This window comes from Semicossyphus pulcher, unplaced genomic scaffold, assembly GCF_022749685.1.
Source record: "Semicossyphus pulcher isolate SPU_LCO1_2020_fin unplaced genomic scaffold, fSemPul1.0.p SCAF_5, whole genome shotgun sequence".
Lineage (NCBI taxonomy): Eukaryota > Metazoa > Chordata > Actinopteri > Labriformes > Labridae > Semicossyphus > Semicossyphus pulcher.
In genome coordinates this window covers 22,318,250-22,341,099 of record NW_027211726.1, presented here as the reverse complement: position 1 = coordinate 22,341,099, position 22,850 = coordinate 22,318,250, and the positions used below count along the sequence as shown (strand labels likewise).

Genomic DNA, 22,850 nt, shown 5'->3' with positions numbered 1-22,850 from the left:
CAGACTACGTAAAATGCATCATCTGGCGGAGGTTTTCCAGGGCCCATTGGAAACACGGATAGTGTCCCCCAAAAGCAAAGAGTGAAATTACATTTTTTGTTCTACCATAAAGGCATTAGCTCCCCATGATAGTATGATAGGACTGAGGTTGAGAATCGGCGAACTGGCCCTTTAATAAACATCTTACAGAGCCAGGATAATTTTCCCCCTGCATCAAGTCTATGCTAAGCTAATCTTCTAACAAAGTGTGCTGATGTTTTTATTTATTGGGAAATAAAAAAAATGTTATGTAATGTTTGTCTTGAAAGTGACATAACCCAAACCCTGCTGTACACACAGACACGTGAATCCAGATCCACACACTCTCACACTACACTCTGTAACCTGGAACAGAATAAGGCGTCTGAGAGGCTTATAGTGTGTCTAATGGAGAGCATGAATCTCATCTTGTTAAAGAGAGTGCTGAGTACTAAGGAGCTGGACTGTGGAGAACAAACACATAGTGAATGAGCTGGGTGAAGGGTACTCACGTTTAAGGAAGCGGTTACGGACCCATTTGTTCTGTTTGCGAGCGTAGCGCCTCGTAGCGATCTTCAAAGCTTCTACGCCTGTTAGGAGTTAAAAGATGGCTGTTATAGCTGAAGGGTAGAGGGGAGAAAATACCTTTAAATAGATTCCTCTGGTTGATCAGTCAACCAGTCCGTCAACCACTGAATCTGAATCATCTCTGTGACTTTGATCAGTTTTTTCTCTGACCTTTGTCTCGCAGCGTGTCTTTCTCCTGCTGGGTGCTGCTTTCAGGAGCAGTCAGGTAGTCGTGAAACTCCTTAAAGCCAATGGACTGGAAAATCCCATGTTGGTAGTTCTGACTGGAGAAGAGAGGAGAGGAGAGGAAATGAAACATTACCCATCTATAAAAAATAAAACTTTCTGTCTTGGACTTGACATTTCTAGACACCCGGCGGTGACTCAGTTTCACCTTCTCCTTCTCCTCTATCTCTCCTACCCTTCCTGTACAAAGAATATCAGTCTGACCAGATGTGAGGCCCTTCAGGGTACAAAGTGACAGAATGACATTCAAAAAACTGAATGGCACTGGCAAAGGGACCCACGGCTGCTGAATGGAGTGGCATCAGGTCTGGGCAATAGGCCACTGGAAGACAGAACGTTTCCTTCAATGTCAGACCACATCACCCCAATTTGATCATTTCTGGGCCAAGCTGAACCTTTTCATTTCTTTGTAATAGCTCCACAGTCGGTATGCGAGTCCAGTTCAATGAGCTGGACCTTTACTGAATTTGGGATGACTGCAAAAATAGTAGAGGTCAGCTGTGGTGGCATTTTTCTCTCTAACAGTACAAGATTTTTATTCTTTTTTTGCAACAGACGTCTTAAAAAAATCAGGGCTGCACATACAGAAATACAGTCGTGCTAAGGAAAACAAACTGTTTACAGTATGTGGAATGGAAAATACTGCACACGCATAAATATTTATGATATATAACAAAGCTACTATCTGTATCTGGATTCTGATTTATACCAGAAAAAGCCTGACATATAACAAAAGTTAACTGCTTCCTTTTAGTTTAGCTGCTAACAAAGTGTTAGAAATGACACATGTTTTAACCAAGTAATCTTTTAGTAATTAATCAAATAAACAAAACAAGACTGTTTAATGAGGCTGAATAATAAGTAAGTAAGTAAGTATAATAAGTTCCCTGACTGAAATAAGGAGTGCAAATAACATTGAATGGTTTAACAATGGGGGAGCAGTCAGAATTTCATTAAGCCGTATATCTTTTTATTTTATTTTATTTTTTAATGGCTGTAAATTGGGTTTATAATACCTCAAGTTAATTACAAAATTCGTCCACAGTGTGAGGATAATTAAAAATGATCCATCTACTGTCATAAGGCTTCAATTTGAGCTCATGAGGTAAATACAATGCCTGTGCAGGGTCACTCGAGCTTAATCCTGCAATGCCAACAAATCCTGTTCAAAATACTTCTGTGTTTCTATCCAATAGTCTATGCTGCTTTGGCAACTGGCAGTTTGTGTTCATACTGTGCTAGATTTATAGAAAAGTCTGAGACTGATCTCTGTGAGCAAAGAGCGTAAGTCACTAGAGTGTATGTTTTATATCACTTGCAATCTGACTTATGGACGGAGATCAGAAAGCAGCTGTTTTAACTGAAATATTTGGACACTCTTAGTGTATCTAACCTTCTCTCCGTTCTTATAAAAATAATGTTCCTTATTTGTGTACTTCCCCAAAAGAGTACAATGTTGTTTATTTATAGCACTTGATTTTTTCTTTATAACACAATACAGAACCAACATTATATTAAAAATATGACTTTTTTCGGTTAATAAATTACACTTGTAGCCGAAACAAGAGGAGGAAATAACTAAAATAAATCTGGCTAGACGGGCAGAGACAGAAATTTGAGAATAGCGACAGAGAACAGGAAATGTAGAGTCAATGGAGGGAGAAAAAAGAAAGACAGAGGAAGAGAGGAAGGGAGGGAGGGAGAGATTTGACCTTGATGTCTGGCCACAGCAGCATGGAGACACGAGGGTAGAGGAGAGAAAGACAGACAGACAGAAAGAGGAGGAGGAGGGGTAAAGTGCTTGGGTGATCAGATTGCTGAGAGGGCAATAGTGGCAGAGATGGAGGGAGACAGAGAGGAAGAGGAGGAGGAGGCTGCTGCTGTGATGAGGTGGGATGGGGTGATGGGGTGATGAAAGAAAGGAGGGACGAAAGAAGGGAATTGGCAGCTTCCTGGGCACCGCTCCACCAATGCATCAACTGCCCGCAGCCACACCCCATCACACACATACAACATCGATATCTGCGGCCAAGAGACACCCACAGCAGAGTTCACATACTGGATCTGTTTCAGCTATAATTAGAGAGGCCCACATATATGTGGATACATATTTCATGTCACATACACAGCATGGAAAAGTCTTATTCAAAAATGTGGTCTTGTAGCTCTTTTTATTGCCAAGCTAATGCTACATTTTGTGCGTTAAGCTAATCCTGAGACAGCAGCACACAACGCCACTCAAATAAAGCGACAACTAAAAGAGTGACATAGCTTCCAGTATGCTCACAGTCATGTGGTTGTTGTTAAAGAAATGTCAGACACAACTTGGACACAATCTTATGGAAGACATCAATCCTGAACTTATTATCATTATCTTCAAATAGTATCTCTAACAGGCAACATAGCACTGTGAGTATTTGTTCCCAGGCCAAAGGACATCCATTCTGTGTCTGAGGCCCGGAGGTAATAAGCACCAATCACCAGACTCCCCTGGTGGTGCTTATGTCCTATGAGGGGGGCTTATCTCTGCAATTATTAATAATCACTGAACATCCTAAAGAAATATCAGTCCCATCTGAACTGCATTCGCAGCAGTGTGGGCTGGATCTAAATTGGTCTCCAGGCCTTTGGGAAATGACAGAGTAGAGAACAGAGTGACCTATCAGACTGCGAGGGAGAAATAAATAACTGGGAAGCTGTTTGACCGAGTTCACTTCACTTATATTACCCTGGTTACATGGAGGACAGGAGTTAAGTCTGTACCAGACTGAATGTCTGGATCATTAATTTAGATAGGAGGATGAGAATTTGGACTTTTTACACAGACACGGATACCTCAGACCGCCTCGTAATGTACAACGACAACAGGGGCGAAGCCAAGTACAACATACGTCTTTAGCCCACATAACAGGCTCATCATCCCACTCTGGATGCTTTAGGTGGTTATGGTTGTTAGTACAGTTAAAAAGACGTTAAAAAAAGAATTTCAAGGAACACATGCCGTGTGTAGGCAGCACTTCTTGGCTTCAGGAGGTGAGGATAATCCAACATTATCTATGGGTGCTGAAGGAGACTGCACTGGTTTTAAACATCAAAATCTGTTTGCATGCCCAGACGGCCTGCTGCACATGTGAACAAAATAAGGCCTTTTGTAGTTTTACAGAGAATTCCGCAAAAAAAATTAGTACACTGCCTTAAATGATGTCACTGGAGGCAATTCATAACTGTGTCCGTTAGGGCCGGAGATATACTTGCCATTAACTACGTGTTCACAGGCGCATGATGGCTGCCACGCATGCCCTGCGTTTGTTTGGAGCATCGGTTGTGCACGGCCTCAAAAATTAACAGTACGCATACGCAAGATGACGGTCAACACAGCAGCTGACAAGACAAGACAAGCTGATGGACCAAGTCCGCAATTATCCACATCTGTGCGATGTGTCATTGCCACTGCACAGCAACAAACATGCCTGTCAAAATAGCTGGTGACAGATAAGTTCATTTTAGAAGTCCCGTCTGGGACAGTTACCTATGTGCACGGAGGAAAATGTTGAAGAAACGGAGTGAGGGTGATGCCGACGGTGAGTTCTATCTACCGAACACACAAAAGCTGTCGCTTTTTCTGCTGTGATCTCAGAATTAACATAGTAGCTACTAGCACAAGATACCAGAATCTCTTACTGAACTGCTGGCATTCAAGTGGCATTGTGGGTAAAGGGAGCAACTAAATTGTCTATCATAAATCCACATTGTTTTTGAAGTGCAATGATTATATACAATATACTGTATCAAATATAATTAATTTAAGATTAGAAGTGTCTAGGACAGTGCCATGTTTCACTGCTGATTGTCTACCTGTCATCCTGGACTTTCTGCTGATTGTAGCGCTCATGGAAGTCTCTGAGCTCCTCTATCACTCCAGCGGACAACATCTCATCTACACGAGCATCCAACCGCTTGTCGAGATCTGCAGAGGAGCCGTAAGAGAGAAATATAACAAGTGTAGCAGCAAAATGACACAGACAAATATAAACGGTTATTTCATGCTGCACTGAAGCGCCCATATCAACAACGCAATTTCTCTTGTTTGATAAAATACCAATAACAGTAAAATTGAATTCCATACAATCCTCCCTCCTTACCGTCCATGTCGGCGTGCAACCAGAAGATGCAGGGGTCTGAGAATCTCAGCGGCCCCCCCAGCCCACCACCTCCCTCCTGTCCTCTCTGCTCCTCCAGCCAGCGGCTATGCGGGACGCCTGTCTCCTCGTGGATTTGAAGACTCCTGAAGATAACAGGCATATAAACAGAGATGTTGAGGTTAAATAAAACACTTTTCCCACTGAGTCTCTTTGCAGACACATCCACACAAATAATTCTCAATTTTTTTTTCAGTTTGATACAAATTTCTATGATGTAGTATACTATGAGTTTACATCTCCCTGTGTGTCGGGTCTCAGGGGTTTAAATCAGATTAGATGCGTGAACCATCCACTCATCTGTTAAATCTTGTATTATTGAAAGTCTCAGACCCCTCTTCTTGGGAATACATTTTGTTAAGTCTAAATTATTACCACAACAGCAACAATAAATTCAAAAGACAAGAAAAATAAGATAGATGAGGGCGAGATATAAATTATAATGAAACAAATAACAAATCTATTGCATGAAATCATTCTTGTCTTTGCCACCGCACATTTAAAATTCAGTCAGGGCTAAACAAACTTATATGTTGTTGAGATTCAAATCAAAAGCCTGATTCTCGGGCCGTGCCTCGCTGCACTCGCACTGCACCCGCAGGTTAAAAATAAAAGATGATTCCTGTCATCTTCTGTCATTCAGTGGAACAGGGTAACCTAACCTGCTCACACAAAAGACTGGAGTGAGCAGACTGCTACTCATCCATTCATATGTGTGAGTGTGTGTGTGTAAACATACTGTGACTGTCAGCCCGAGACAAAGCAAGAGCCCTTCAGGACCCCAAACAAAACATGAGAAAACTCAAAAATATTGCAAGCCGCACAAACAAGTACCGATAACACACTCACTAACACTATACAACATATTATCATGAAGGTTACACGTGCATTATCCTGTCCTGTTCCTATAAAAGGGGCAAGAGATGCTAGCTTAAATCAAACATGTAGAGAGTTTCTTTAAATTAAAGTTTTTAATTATGTTTCGAATGCATCTTAATATGGACTAAGTCATATTGTTTTCATATTAAACACAATAGACATGGAGGTATTTAAATTTTGGTGAAGTTACCAGTCAGCTAACTTTAGCAAGCAGCTAACCGGACTATTTGTTGTTAAGGCAACACATGACAAGATTCTAAAAATTCCCAGCCATATTTTTCACTATTCACAATCAATACAAACACAAACTAATAACTGTGTAGCAGGCTAGGCATATCATAAATTGTTTCGTGAGGCTAATGACAACTAAAAATATAAGTGCTAGCTTACGATGAGCTGACAGTTTCTCTTTAAATGACTGAGATAAACGTCAACACTTTCAAAGTAAAATTCTAAATCTATCAGTTTTATAAGAAGAAAAAAAAGCTAATACATTTGTCACCACAAAGCTAGCACATACACCATTGTCACCTGGCTATCTTGCGTTTGTCATTGGGATGCAACATGGCGGCCATTTTGGGGTCCACCTCTGCAAGCCGTTTATGTAACTCGGCTCCTCCCAGTTTCTCCAGCTCCAACTTCCTGTCGGGAGCACCATCTCCTCCGTCCCCTGACTCCTCATTCTCCTGCTGTAAGACACCAAAACTGCTCTGAAATACTCCTTTAACTCCTGTAATATGTCCTGTTAGAACATGGCTTTGGGTAAAAGTTTAAAGGATACAAAAATAAAAAGTGGAAAAACCCCATCAGGCATTCTTGATTAATATTTTCATTGAAAAAATGATGCAGCATTAAAACACAGCCCTTAACAAGCATGTCTTTCTTTTCTAGTATTACAAAATCACTGAGCACAGAAAGACTGTGGAAAAATGTGGTGCTTGTTTTGTAAAAACGTGGCTGAAAATATAAAAGCATGAATAAACAAATTAGATTAAACCATATCACAAAGGCATGAAGGACAAAGCACGATGTATTTGAATAGTACATCTCTAGCACTCACCCCTGTATCCAGCAGGACTCTCCACAGCAGAGACTCAATGTAATAGTTTGTTCCTCCGACGATGATGGGCAGTTTGTTTGTGCTGTGCATGTCGTCTATGTTGGAGTGTGTTAAGGAGGAAACATACACATTTTAAAATACATGAGGGTGATTGCGAATTCGGACAGTTTTTACATGAATGCACAACAATGAAAATAATTTTCGAAAGACCTTTTGAGTTCATTTAATGGCTTCCACACATTAATGGCATGAACGATGCTACAGTTGACTCATTCAGTAGACCCTTTTACACTGCCAGTTCAAGGCGGGATTATTCCGCATCTGTTACGCCTTGTCTTCTATGTGGGACGCACAGAGGCGGAATGGTGGGGGGAAGTCGTTCTACCTCTGAGCCCGCATCGGAGGTAGTAACAGAGGGGAAACAGCGACAGTGTAAATGGCTGAGCCGGCAGGGCGGAACAGCGCTGTGTGTGGCTGCGAAGCATGCGCTGGTTGTTTACAGCTCATGCTTTTTTTGCTTCTGCGACGCCGGAACGCCGTGTAAAAACACGCATGCTGCAGAAAAATCTATCAACTACAACAGCACTGCAGGACTGCAAAAGCAGTATTAAGATCAGTATGTTGACTCTCAGTGTGTTTCTTTTTCTTTGTCAGCATTAACAGTAACAGAGTGCACTCTGATGATACACCCCCATAGTTGTCATTTAATGTAAAGTGTGTAATATGTGATCCATACACAGCCTCAGAGTGGACATGGAGTCATTTACAGGTAAAAATCTAAGTTGATTGATTGGTTAGATCACTGCTAATTAAACAGTTGTACTTTTGGGGAAAAATTACAAAGAAAAGATGTGTTTTTCTCCCTCTTCTATGACAAAGGCTCTCAATTATTTCCTTTGTAAAAACTTCATTCAAAGCATTGTCTATTTATTACATTGTGTCAAAAGTAACAGATGTCTATGAGGTTTCATGTGGCCATGTCTTAGGTTGTTTCATTTTAAAGTCGTCACACATGCGAGGCCGTCTGAATATCTGGGAAGTGTGCTCACACAATTACTGTTTATTGCCATAGGTGCCGCCAAAGAGGGCAAAACTGAGATCTTTCAGATTAGCACTTCAATTCTTCACAGACGCAGCAAGAACTAAGGACAGATAAAAACAAATACATTTGTGTGGATTAAATTGGTTTTAAGTTCATTTTTAATCCATTAAAAATCTCATCCCCTCTGATTCAGCTACCCACACGCTGGGTACTGTTTTATGATATTATTTGTGGCTTGTTTGGGCTTTGAGCTGTTAATGAAGACGTCAACTTGGGCAGCCGGGAACATTTTGTGAGCACAAGTTTGGAATTATATAATCAGTTATTGATTATTTAAAAAAACTAATCATGAATAATGAGGAAAATGATTAGTAGCAGCAAAGGAGTCAATACTGGCCATTCATCAGAAACTCAATATCAGTGACTCGGTTTGGTCCACCTCCAACATCAACACAAAAACATCAATATTGGAATTTTAAAAACACATTACTGGTGCCACACCTTATTTCCCTTCCTCTCTCCTTTTCTGTCGCATCTTCTCTCCTCTTGCACCTTTCCTTCTCTCTCCTCCCACCTCCTCCACTGAGAGATAATCAAATAACCTCTCAAACAAGATAAAAACCCATCAGCCATCCTCACACTCCTCCCCTCTCACACATGCACGCACGCACACACGCGCATCAGAGAGGGCTGCATGTCTGTGTTTGCAGGGGGAAAGGAGCAGAAGAGGGGAAAGAAGAGTGAGGATGATCGCTGATGAGCGGCGAGGAAGAAGCGAGGGAGGGGAAACAGAGAGAGGGCTGGGGGATTGGGAGCAATAAAAGAGACACAGAGGAGGGGTTTAGATTGAGGGGGTTTATGTGAATGGCATGTTGAGTTAAGGAGTGATAGCTGATGATGCGTCATTAGGGTCCTGCGTGTGTGAACTTCTTAAGCTTGTCTGCCTTCTCACACACACACACACACACACACACACACACACACACACACACACACACCCTCTTTTTCCCTCCATCGTCTCTTTCCTGCTCTACAGTTTAAAATCCTCCACACCTCTTCCACCCCATCTAATCTGTATTCATCTCCTTCCGTTTCTCCCTCTTCCCAGCAGAAGGCTCACGCTGCACTCTGCCTATTCTTGGAGATACCGCATCCCCTCGCCGCACTGTTGAGTGTGTGTGCGCGAGAGAAAAGTGTGTGTGCATGCCTTCCTGATCTATTAATACCGCCTCTAGTTATCGCCTCCTCTCTCCACATCTGTGTGACGGCCGGTGTCTGTGGGAGGGTGTGACTACCCAGAGTGTGTGAGTGTGTGTGTGTAGACGCATTAAAGACTCCTCTATAAATATCATCTCCAGTGATCTCTCTCTTCTCAATTTCAGCACAACATCTGCAGCGAGCCACACACACACACCTCCAGACCAATTAGTAGTAGTGAAATCGACTGAATTCTTACCCTGCAGTTACCACTTAATTACCAGAGGGGAAGATGTGGTTGAAGGGTGATAGCAACATGTGGAAAGAGGTGTTGAAAAAATGTTGTTCCCCATTCTTTATCATGTTTCCAGGAAAGGATATTAGAGCCAGGGCTTTGTTCCTGAAATCCACCACCGTGTAGCTGCTAACCAAGGGGTCCACAAAGCTGATCATGTGATGTCTGCACTGGGCGCGCTCCTCAGCTGTCACCTTATTGGTTATGATGTCCAGACCCTGGTAAACCTGAGGGGACGTAAAAGAAACACAAATAAATATTAAGAAATATAACGATACAGTCCATAGGAGCTAATAATTTAAATTTTAACAGCAATTGCATCAACGTGTACAAAAATGTAATCTAAGAGCAGAAGTTAATGGAAATTCTTTGTCTGAGAAAGCAACCAAGAAAAAAGTGTGTGGGTATTTTTCTCTATTTGTCAATGTCAGAAGCAGGAATCAGGCTGTTATGGAGGAAGGAATGAGGAGCGCCGTCTGTCGTGTATTTGACTCGGACTCTTCCTGCAAATTATGAAACCCGTCTCCTCTGTCCATTTTACATCACCCAGCGAGGGGGCACCCTCATGGAATTTGACAGCTGGGTGTCATACAGTAGTCCGTCATGATTTTCATTCTCTCTCACAAACAGGGAGGGAAAGAGAGAGAGAGAGAGAGAGAGAGAGAGAGAGAGAGAGAGAGAGAGAGAGAGAGAGAGAGAGAGAGGGAGTTTTTTTTTTTCACACTTTAAACTCGAAGAAAGTTGTGTTTCCCTTTTTTCCTGTCTGTAATTATTCTAATACAACTCTGATACCTTTTGAAGTTCACATGCGCTACTGATTTGATCGACAATCTCAGATTTATGTCTGTTTCTGCATTCATTAAGTGGACTGGAGACGTACTTCTGCTTGGTGTCTATTTAAGATGTGTTTACCTGAACACTTTGTTTGGAAGATCCAAATATCACTGCATTTTCAGTGTATTGACACTTTTATCCCTTTCTTATTACAGTATTATGAATGTTTTATCAGTTACTTGATGACAAAAGATATTTTTTTCTGAATGATGGTGCTGAGCGGGCAGTGAGCAGTGGTTAGTGCTGCTGCCTCACAGCAAGAAAGTTTGTAGTTCGAACCCCAGTTCGGACAAAGTGGGCCTTTGTGTGTGGAGTTTGGATGTTTTCTTTTTAAAGATTATTTTTTTTGGATTTTTTACTTTATTATACTGTATATAGGACAGCTGAACAGAGACAGGAAAAGTGGGGGGTAGAGAGTGGGGGATGACATGCACCAAATAATCGGCAGACTGGGGGTCGAACCTGCGATCAGTGCTTTTAGGACTGTAGCGTATATACATGGAGCGCCTGCTCTACCAACTGAGCTAAACCAGCACCCCAAGTTTGTATATTCTCCCCGAGCATGTGTGGGTTCTATCCAGGCGCTCAGGCTCCTCCCACAGTCCAAATACATGCTCATCAGGTGATTCTAAATTGCCCGTAGGTGTAAGAGTGAGCGTGAAAGGTTGTCTGTCACTATGTGTCAGTCCTGTGATTGGCTTGTGATCAGTCCAGGTGTACCCCGCCTCTCGCCCAATGACAGATGGGCTCCAGCCCCCCTGCGACCCTGAACAGGATAAGCGGTATAGATATAGATGGATGGATGGATAGTGCTGAGAAGTCAAGGGTGAAAAAAGCACATCTTTAATAATTGTTTATTTAAAAAATGTAGAGTAACCCAAACTATGAACTGTTTGAACATTATTTTTTATATAGCGAAGATTGTACTACGTTTTCTAGGCCCATTATGCATGGTAATGCGTGGCATACCACAGCTCAATGGCATGGAGTGATGATGAATGGCATCACCATTCATTTACTGAATCAACATGAAGTGAAGTGACTTGAAAGAAAGGTGAACCACTACTTTAAGCTTTTAACAGATGTGTAGCTCCTGCATAATGTACAAGTGTAAATGTGGTTTCACCTTCTTTTCTGAGGTCAACATCCTTCACTGGCAAACCACTATACAGCGTGTATTATGAAGCAGCTGATAGAGTAATCAGCTGTGAACACCTTGTTCAAATGGTGTATTAGAGACATGTTCTGGTTGGTGGGTCAAATAATGTAAGGGATGAAAGGAAAAAACAAGATGCAGATTAAGTGAACAGGTTGCACTTTACTGCAGTTGGGCACATTTCATATTAGCGATCAAGGTAATCAAGGCTTTTTCTTGTCATATTGCATGTGTCTTGCTTGCATTAGCATCATTATGACTTCTTAGGGCACAGACAGCACAGGTATAGAGCCTAATCTTCCTTCAATGGGAAAAGGAATTTTTGCCAGACACCTGTCCTTGGAGCTACATTTATACCAGCAACTGACTGTGGTGCTATGAACTAATTGCACATTTAACAGCTTATAAGAATGGTGCCACTTCGACCCAATCCGTCAAATGTCTTCAGCAGTTAAAGTGATGGAGAAAGATGGCATTGGTGCATTTACAGAGCTGCCATAACTAACGCAAGAGGAAATGTATGCCATTGTCTGTTATCTGTCAGTTGATGGGTTTGAAGCACATTGGTGAAGCTTTTTATTGTATTTTTTGACTGCAAAAACGGATGTTGAATATCATCAACTCCCTCATACATCAGCTAACTACAGATGTATTGCTGTGAACTCTGTACAGCATCTGTGTGTAGTCTACCACCAACCATTCAAATACATCTGTGTTGCTCAGAAAGAGTATCAGACTGAACTTGCCAGGAAAACTTTATGAATCCCCTTTGAGTCAAAGACCTCCCAAACTATTTTACCAGTAGGCTGACTTCTCTGGTTGGAGTAGGCTCTATTTGAGGATAAAAAACAGAAGCTTGAAGCACTCTTTTGTTCATTAATCCAGAGCAGGAAAGTACAGCCTTTCATCAGCAGTCAGTCAAATAGCACATGAACACATAAGTATTATTTTTACAGCATGAAAGAATGGATCAAAGAAGTCACTCCTGACTGTAACTCGTGAGCTTTTTTCCCCTTTGTAAAAAATTATGACCATTTTAAGACAAACGCTACATTGTGAGTTGTGATGTTTTACATTTCAGAGTCTGGCATTCGCTGAGTAGAATCTTTGTGACGTTGGGGTCAGCTGGGAGGCGTTGAAGTGGGTAGAACTGGAAAGATGAGAGATGGAAGAGTCACTGCTTCTTTTCTTTTTAGAAGATGCCAATATTATAGGGTAAGGTTACGCCCAATCATAGTTAAACAAACAGAGCTAGGCATGGCAGGCCTGTCAAGCCTTGAATTTCTCCAGTTGAGGTGGTTAGCATTGGGCTGTAGTCGGAGACTCAGCCTTTTAAGAGTTAGAGAGAGTTGTAGGGTAAGGAACTGATTAAACTGTGGGTTTACCTGCTGTGAGCTAAGCTACAATCGTTAGTATGCCCATTTAGCTATCTTAACTGTGCGCTACTTTCAAGCCGTTCGTGACAACCTATATCGTCCTTTTTACTGGATTAACGTTCCAGAAACCCTAACCAGTTGGAAATGAGGTATGATTTTCTTATTAATACAGGGTTTTTTTCTGGCTCAGAATGGACCTTTGGGGGGTTGCGACACACGAAAGCGTAATCGATCCACGTACAATAAAGGCAATAAGTCTGTGTTATGGAGCCAGATCAGTCTTAAAAAGAATAAATTCACACAGAAGGACTCACAAATATTTTATGATTTATATATAAATGACTCTCTTCAAAAAAATATTTTTCAATGCCCACAAAAACATTTGTCCTTCTATATAAATGTAAAATCCACATATAAATAGATTCACAAATGTATTTCTGATGCACACATAAATATTTCTTGTTTTAAATATGTGAAATGAAAATCCAAAAATGTTTTAAAATGTATTTGCAATTGTTAACATTTTTGAACGCTGTGACATTTATATACAAACCGTTAAACCTGCATTTACGAAGCGTTTGTGGTTCGTGAACCTCCCAGCATTTGTGTGTGGGTATTTTGAGACTGCCCTGCAGTGGCTCGATTCACAAATGCGTTTTGTTTTCAACAGGGAATCATCGCTAGCCAATCAGATGTCTCCCTACTTTTCAACCACTTTACTACAATGAGTCACTAGTAACTATACAAATTAAGATTTTTCCACAGAAAATGTACAAGTCGAGGCAAATGGCTGTTCAACATGAGTCTGGTTCTGCTCGAGGTTTCCTCCTGTTAAAAGGAAGTTTTTCCTTGCCAATGTGCCGAATATAGCTAAGTGCTACTCATGGTGATTCATGTTGGGCCTCTCTTTAAATAACATAACAAAGACTCGGTCTAGACCTGCTCTTTCTGTAAAGTGTCTTGAGATAACTCTGGTTATGATTTGGCGCTATACAAATAAAATTTGATTTGATTTGATTTGATTACAAGTGAAGCTGAAACAAGTAGTCAGTTGTTTGGCAAAAAATGTATTGGCAGCTACAGTATATTGATAATTAACTTTTCAGATAGGCGTTGGTGCTGTTGCTGACGTTTTCATGCAGCAGCAGTTTGAGTGGTGAACCGTTCTCAAGATATTATTGTCGAAGAAAGAATCTGTTAATCAAATGAAAAACGTGGGATGAAGTGCTCCTCAGCGCCCTGCCGCAGGGTTTGTGCCAGAGAAAAGCCTCACAGTACAGACGGTCTTCCAAAAAGCTTCGCTAACTTACAACAGAAGATTGTCATGACAGACGCATTCTCCCCTTATGGAAACACTCTGCTTTAGGCGAGGAGTACAGGAGACAGAACGGTTGTAACTCAGCGCGTTTAACATTTCATTAAGAAATAAAACGGCTTTAATTCTATGACAAATTACAGGAGCGTTCAACACGGAGCGTTCAACATTAGTCGAAACAATGCAGCACCAGCCACGTGTTAAATATAGCGGCTATGGATTAGAGGAGAGTTGACTGCTGGAAGTCAAAGATTTGTTATTTTAGTCTTCATTCTGCTTGTTCAACAGTTGTTTGATATTGAAAATTGAAATTGCACATGCAGGGATGATTGTTTTTTTTCCATTTTCTTTTTCATTCTCAAATATGACTTTGCCGCTGATTTTCCTTTGGCGCTGTCTTAAACCCCCTAGGCTGGAGCTAATAAATGAGGATACAGCTGAAATGAGAAATTTGTTTTGCAGACAAAATAATATTTTTGGATTGTAAATATGTTGCTATAAATCCATTTAAACTGTGTATTGAAGAGTCTGCATGAAAAGCTTGACAGGTATAGGAGCAGCTTCTAAAATGGGCAGCAAGGCTCAGTAAAGACTCAATTTCTTGGATTTTATCACCCCAAGGTTATGCTATCTACAATCTGCCTCTTATCTGCTCAGGAAGTTCTTTGTAGTGCAAGGCGAGCCCACATCCTCTTGAGCACCTTCTACCTTGGTTACCGAGCATCTTCAAGTATTCTAGATCTTATATTTCAAGGCAACATTACTGTTTAACCCAACAAACATAACAGGGCGATCGATACAGCTGTACAGGTTATTGATCATATCCTTGGTGAAAGTGCGTGTGTGGGTTGCGTGCACTTCACCAAATGTTCTCCATCACCGCGGCGAGCCAAAAGTGGGGAGCAGGGCAGGGCAGAACAACCCAGCCTGATAAATTATTCACCGCTTCTCTGCACGACACCACTGTCAGCCAAGGGAGGGATGGATGCATGGATGGATAGATGAAGAAGATGGAAGGCAAGTGAAGGAGGTTGAAGGATTTGAAGGGGGTTTTGGAGAGGACTAGGGAGCACAGGAGATGAACAGGCATAAGAGGAGACAGAAGAGCGGCGTGTACTTGTGACAGAGAACAGGATGCTCCCTGACAAATTTGCACACATTATCCACCACCACCCCTCCTTTGGCTTCACTGCTCTCACTCTGTCACACACACACACACACACACACACTCACGCAGACTGAGTGGAGACAGAATGAAAGGTAGCAGAAGGATGGCAGAATTATGCTGAAAAAGAGAGGTGCTCAGAGATGTAGGCTGCCATCATTAGATTTGATTGTGATAATAGAGAGAGATGCAAAAGAGAGACTCTCTGGCTCTGTTTACACCTGGTATTAACATAGGTCCTGGTTGATCCGATTACAAGTCAGAGCTCTAAGTACAGGTGTGTACGCACTCAAGATGCATTGAGGACACATTGAGATCCAAGTAGAGGAGAGGATGGCCAAATTCTTTTAGAAAGGTGTTAGCTATTCTGTCCTGGGCCAAATATAAGGACGCCTGCTCTGTGTCCAAGACAATTATGTTAAAAGACAGACCACCTGTTCGTCATAGTTCCTTATTTGAAACCTCAAAGACAGGGGACAAATCGACTCACTAAGGGACCGTTAATTTACCGTCCTTCCAACCCCTGCACATTTTTAGTGACTTTGCAATTTTGGCTAATCACCGCAACTGTTCCAATCATCTTTTTTCTCCTGTACGAGTTGTCATTTTCTTCACCGAACTCACTTCTTTGAAATTCAAAATATTGATCCCCTTAGGCCTGCAATGTTTTATAAACATCAGAGAGCATCTTTTACTGCGTCTTTCATGTCCCTGGAACGCTGCGTGATGGAGACTTTTTTTGCTTTGAAGCAGACAGCTGATCCATTCTAATGAGGCTCCGATGTGATTGTTTCTTTTTCATGAGCTACCTCATCCGGCCTGCACTACAGTGTCTTTAAGGACACGGTACAGTGAATCCATAAAAATAAATCCAACGCTCGATGTCTTCTCGGGATATTTACCTTTGTTTTTGTGTTAAAAACTGTTAGCCGTTCACTTACTCACTCCCTGAAGCCTTGTGTTGAGTCTAATGGCCAATCAGAGGCTGTGTTACAGATGTTTGTGTTACTGCAGATCTTAAAGAATCATTGTACAGAGATAGTTGTCCCCCTGTCTCTTATCAATTGTTTTAAACTGCCATATCAGCCAATCTGACATGAAAATCGACCGGATGTGATGTCAGAAGACAATTTCCTCAAAAAATACATGGCTGGAGCGTTTGTCTCAGTCGCTCATAGTGGATGCGTGATCTGCGTGATCTGCGTGATCTGAGTTCCAAGAAGTTCCAAGAGAATCCAAGAGTTGGATTACATCACAAGTGGTCACTCAAGACGCATACGGAGGACGCATTGTAATGCCAGGTGTGAACTGATGTCGCCAGAGAACAAGAACACACGTTAATGCTAGGTGTCAACAGGATCACGTGTCCTTCATTTTGAGATTTCCTCCGAGATTAACTCCCTTTTGTTACTCATTAGATGACGAGACAAAATATTTATTTAAAAACACACAAAACACATCTTTCTCTTTTTTGAGAACGTTTTGTTGTTCTGTGTTCAGGTAGTTCAGCGTTTAAAATCCTACAGATCTAACAATAATTTAATGTTTGCAATAGAATATCAAGAGAAAGCTGCATTTATAGCTACAAATATTAGAATTACATAAAATGACACTATATAAATTGATCGATTATATTGTTTATTAAACATCATAGCAACGTCTCAGCATTTGTGTTTCATTTTGCCGTCCTGTAGAGTGTTTCTCCCATGCTGTCCAAAATATGTTGTCTGTCCGATTATGCCTGAATCCTGTGAACGCAGCCTTATGGTGAGAAAACTTTTTCCAGGGCCAACACAGAGAGTTAGTTTTACTGCCATCCATGAACATTTATGGCAGCTGGTACATAAAAAAGCATAACATCTTCAAGTTCTTTATAACTCTCCTGCTCGTCTTGTTTTCCCTTCAGCAGTAGTCATGTACTTGTCCCCCTCCTCCTAACAACCCCTCTTATTTTGTCCCTACTTACCTGCCACTTAGAGAACAAAGCTAATCCTTACGTAACCACTCCTCAATGTACATTTATGTCTTCTAGTGTGAGAGTGTTAGAAAAACAGATTGTGATAATTTCAATTTTGCCTTAATGAGGACAAGGAGACCCGAGAGTAAAAGCAAGCGGAAGAAGAGGGGAGTGTAAAGCAGAAAAATGAAAAGAGCCACTTGAGTGGAAGATATGAAGAGAAAAAATGCTTTGAGGGGGAGCTGCAAATGAGAGCGAAAATGAGAAAGAAATGAAGACTTGCAGGCGCGGCGGTGGAAATGAGCTACAAATTGCGGTGATGTTTGAGCTCCGAGTGGCGACGATATCAAGGATAAAAATCAACATAGCTTATCGAGTTTACACGTCTGCTGGAGGAAACTGAAAGAAGTCACATTAAAAAAAAAAGAAAGACAATGAGAGACTAACTGTCGAGCAATTTTCTACATAAACATTTAAAATGATACAAACCATAAAAGGTAGTTTTAGTATCATCTGGGTTGGAGGGTAGATGAAGAAGGAAGAATTGATCAGTGCGGAGCAGGTTGTTCTCCGGTTTCATAACGCTGGTCACATTTCACACCATCTGAGGACCAACAACTAGAGCTTTTCTGACACCATGTTTTACTTCCTGAATCCGATAGCGTTGCTGCTTGTTATCATCACAGGATAATTTACCTGCAACATGTTGATTTTTAAGGGGGATAATAAATTACAGTATCAGATCACTTCATTGACTGGCATACTGTGCTGCATTTAGGCAGTTTCAGAGGCCAATACCTAAAGATGGGTACAAAGAACCAGTATTTTTCGGTACCGGTACGTGATCGGTCAGTACCGAAAGTACCAACAAGCTCATGGACAAACGGTGCTCCTATCGGTACTTATCATTAATATTCTGACTTATTTAATGATGTTTTCAAACTATCGTTTCATTCTAACATCTTAGGTATCCGTCCCCTAGTGATGACGAAGCCAGTGGCGCCAGGCAATGACAGTTCATTGTTGTGTTTTCATGCTAGAGAAGGTGAAGTAGGTCCATGTGACGGATAGAGCAACGTTCTAGAAATCTGAAGCAGTGCAGCATGTTTGACTGCTTCAGCAAAGCAGCTAATGCTAACGACGTAGCCAGCGTTACTAGAACGTCCTCAGTGCAGCCTCCGAGTCCCAGCGGTTTTGATGGCAATGCTGCAGTTGGGATTGAGCAAAATTAAAAATGCAGGAATAACGCATTGTTCTAATAAATAATCATTACAAGTAATAAATAGGAAGCACTCCTATGTTATCTTCCAATTTAATCCATAGACAGCGTCAGTCAAACAGCAGCCTCAGCTTCATCTGCAGTGGGTAACGTTAGCAGAAACTTGATAGCTTGTTAAAGTTTGAACTTGAAGTTGCCTTGACAGCCAGAAAACTATTGTTGTATTGCTTAAGTTCCAATCTTAATGTGTTGCATCATTTCTTTATCAATGAAAAAATGAATGAAGTGTAAGCACTGTTGTTGGGAAGTGGTTGAGAAATGTTTCAGCGATGTGCTCGACACATTCAGCTTTTCTAAATCCAAACGACATAATTCACACTGATGTACTTCAATGGAAACCCAGCTAATGTGGGCCCAGCTGCCTACTCCTTCCTGCCTCACTCTTAAATGGATGTGAATGGATGTGACCGTGCGGCTTGTGTGCAAGTAATGGAAGAATGTGTGTCCGTGTGTCTGTATGTATGAGTGTGTGCGTGTGTGTGTGTGTGTGTGTGTGCGAGAGAGACAATGAGCTCAGTGTTCGAGCCCTGCAGAGCCGGCAGCCAGCCTGCCTGGCCAACCTTACACCCTGCACGAGACAGCTGTTCCTCTGCCACATAAATAAGGGGGGAGCATGTCGGAATGAAAGAAAAAGGGCAAGAAAGGCAGAAAGGGGTGAGGCAAAAAGAAAGAGATGGAGAGAACAAACACTCATTGACACATGAAATAAGATTCAGAGAAAGCCAAAAGCGGATAGAGGGCGGATAAAGCAGACCTTTCAGAGAAGTGTTAGACCAATGTTTCGGTCTAAATGGACTCAAATGTTGCTTTTAAAGCAGAGTTGACCAAAATAGACCAAACAAAAGGGCATAAAAATATCTTTTTGCTTTATTTTACGCTAAATTTTAGCTTAACTCTCGGAATGTTCACAGATACTTACAGAGCACATCTGGTACTGCATACTCCATTTAACATCTTTAGAAATATACACTCAGCATGTCCTTTTTAAGAATTAGATGAGAAGATGTCACGTTCATATCTGTCCACTTAAAATGAAATTACTTGGACAGACGTTTAGCTTAGAGCAGCCACTGAAAGCAGCTAGCTTGGCTAGTTTAGAGGAGCTATGCTGTTAAGCAGGTCAGTATGGCTTGTGAGGGAAAAGTTTGTGTTTGCGGCTCTGAGCTTTTTGATGTAGTGACCACTTTCAAACTGTACAGCAGCTTTAGATTTTACTGTGTCTCTGTTAACGCCGTGTCATTCAATTTAGAGTTCGATAGAAGAGCGATAACAGCTATTTGAGCTAACAAACGTGCTAGCTGCGTGCTAACCATTAGTTTAACAGGCTCTTTAGCTCAGTCACTAAAAGAACAATCAGTTACAAGGTTTTATTTAATAGAAATATTAGATCTGTTAATCCCTGCTTCTTAACTGCAAACCCTCTCTGTGTTTTGGAGGACTTCACACTCCCATAGAAAGAAGGTTACATAAAAACGGATGGTGCAATGCAGCCAATAAGCTGAGGTAGTTCCTCCATTTGGACTCTTGAGTTTCCTGGTCCCTAAAAGGCCAGCACTGTCACAAGGGTTAACTATTGGTCAACTGCACAAATGTATGGTTCACAAAGTTCATTGTTAAGCAATACAATTTGGGGATTTACCTCTCTCCCTCAAATCCACTTATTACTGAGATTACATAAGAGAAAATACATTTCATAAATGCCTGTGTGACCTTGTCATTATGAAGTTGATGCAAAGTAAAGCATAATTTCAATAACTTAAGCAGGGTGTTTTAGTACAAATGTCCCCACACATTATCACATGAAAGAAAGTGGTAACTCAGCTCCACAAAGAGGTTTACACATTTTAAATCTGGAGAAAAAAAACAGATCTGTACTCAGTGTTCGGCTGATATCCTGTGGTCAGACAAAGATCAGTGCCTCCTGCAATTGTTCGATATAACAGCCAGCTCTTCTACAAAGGCCCAATAAGTGATACAATTTTAGACTTTGATATGAAAATATTTGGCCTCTACAATGTTTGCAAGACAATCGTACCTTTAGAGAATAAAATTACTGCCATAAAGGAAAAGAAGGGGCGAAAGCTTTGATCTCTTAACAATAGCAGGGTCACTTGTTAACAGTCGACTCTGGTTCCAGAGAGGAAGATGTAACCATTCGTCCTTATTCTGACCCCTGGACATGCCCCCATACACATTACTCACTGTACTGTATGCTGCATTGTTTTATTTTCATCTTTCTTTCTGCATCTTTTCCTCCGTTACAGTTACAACAGAATACCTATGCTCCTTTTTTCTCTTTCTACTCCTTCTCTCCTTCCCCCTCAAGGCACCACCCTTCAACAATTTATCCCTCCATCTTCCTCTCTTCTCTCCTCTGTCTCTCTGTGGGGAATGGCCCAGTAATGCCAGACTAATAAATCATTCATGGCATTGTTTCCCCCCCCCCATCCTCCTCCTTCATCCTCTTCTCCCTTGCTGCTTTACTGTAGCGGTGACCGCATCACCACACCCGCAGACTGCAACTGACACACACACACACACACACACACACACACACACACTAAAAAAATAAGAATTAATCTCCTCGCTTTTTTGGCTCGCTGCTACTCCGGTTTGTCTTAAAAAACGTATCATAAATCGGATGTGGGAGGCAGCAATGCCTGAGTTACAATACAAACAGATGCGTCAAAGCCCAGACAGGTCATAGCCACACCAGACAGATAGAGAGACAGTGGGAGGGGGAGAGATAGAGAGACATGCAGAGAGAGAGAAGAGGGAGGAGGAGGTACGGCTGAGAGCAAATTAGAGGGATATTACACATTTCCACACACTTTCTGAGTGTAGGATGTGTTCAATGCGTAGATAAGCACTTGGATCTCGTGACTGTGTGCGTATGTGTGTTACAACCTCTGGCCATAACAAGCATAACCTTTAACACTAAAGGCGCTGCTCACAGCGTTCAAATCAGCTGACCACATGACCATTTCATCTCCAAATTTACGGCTTAAGAGGCAAATTAGTCCTTGGTGCTTTGACTAAGAAAGACCTCCTTTATTCCACTTTTATGGCACCATAACGGTCAAGATGACACGTGAAAGTTTTCCTGCTGTTCAGGCCCATCACTCACATTCAACAGAAAACCACAAGCCTGACAAATTGTCCTCCTTTGTCGACATTTTCCCTCCTCATTTTGTCTTTGTGCGAATAAGGCAACTCCTGCTTTCATACATGCATAAAGCAAAGGGTCAGCAGCCCTCAATACTTCCAATAGTCCCAGAAAACCCAAATAATGGTGCATGCATGTGCATGACCTGTTAAATTGCCCCTCAGGACCTCTGAAGGTCCTTTAGCATGATAGCCCTCTAACCGTGCACGCACATAAACTCAAACACACCCCTTCTTCTTTTTTACACCCTGCAGGGAAACCATTTATTTTGTGGTAACAATATGTGATTAGTTAATGCATGAACAGGAAGCCGTGAATAAGCAGGAGAAGAAAGATTTGCTCATGCACAAACATCTTAAAAACAAAAACTTTGTTCGGAAGGCGTAAAATGATGAGTAAATCTTTCTTTAAGTATTAACATAATTGTACTGGTGCATCGGTTTAGTTTAATTTTGTACCAACAAGCAGCAACTGTTTTCCATTCATTTCTCTATTTAAATAAGATACCTATCAGACTGAGATAGAAAATCTACGACAGTGATGACTGAGTCATCCTCCTTTTAGTCAAAGTTCAGTCAAAGTTACAGCAGCTCCAAGCAGGGGCTGTTTTCTTTGACTTTTCAGTTCAAGTGTTCCTGGGAAACTATTATTTCAGAGATTTAAAGTAATATAATCTCAAAGATTTTCATTTAAATAAATGTCGGTCACTATCTATCGCCCAATGAGTGATTGAGCCTATGGCCCACTGATGAAAGCCTTTGTAGTATTACAGACTGTGTGTGGTGCGACTTTCACAGAAAAATATCACAAGCAGCGTCCAGTTAGTGACGCGTATCACCCAGCAGGGGTTGGTCTGCCAGAGAGGGTAGGCGGAGCTTTTCTGCTCTCTCCAAGTGATGCGAGTAAACAGTAATCTACAATGGCTGAACAAACAAACACAGAAAATATCGATGACTACAGATAATGTATAAGAGCAGGTTGCTATCACGGAATGGAAGCCCGACAGGGTGAGCAGAGGTTTTGTCTCACCCTGAAGGGGTTCCTCCACGATAACAACCTGCTCACTATAAATTATCCCGCTTATTAGACACCTTTTTAC

General features: G+C 41.5%; 1 protein-coding gene across 1 annotated transcript in view; it reads right to left on the bottom strand.

Moving 5' to 3' along the window:
- trit1 (tRNA isopentenyltransferase 1) overlaps positions 1-22,850 on the bottom strand; it is a 41,382-nt gene that overhangs the window by 12,840 nt on the left and 5,692 nt on the right. Inside the window, exons 2-8 of the mRNA XM_069681549.1 lie at positions 9,590-9,730; positions 6,970-7,068; positions 6,441-6,598; positions 4,974-5,116; positions 4,687-4,798; positions 757-869; positions 531-608 (exon numbers count right to left, since the gene is read on the bottom strand). Coding sequence (XP_069537650.1) covers positions 531-608; positions 757-869; positions 4,687-4,798; positions 4,974-5,116; positions 6,441-6,598; positions 6,970-7,068; positions 9,590-9,730 — 844 coding nt within the window. The remainder of the gene's footprint in view (positions 1-530; positions 609-756; positions 870-4,686; positions 4,799-4,973; positions 5,117-6,440; positions 6,599-6,969; positions 7,069-9,589; positions 9,731-22,850) is intronic.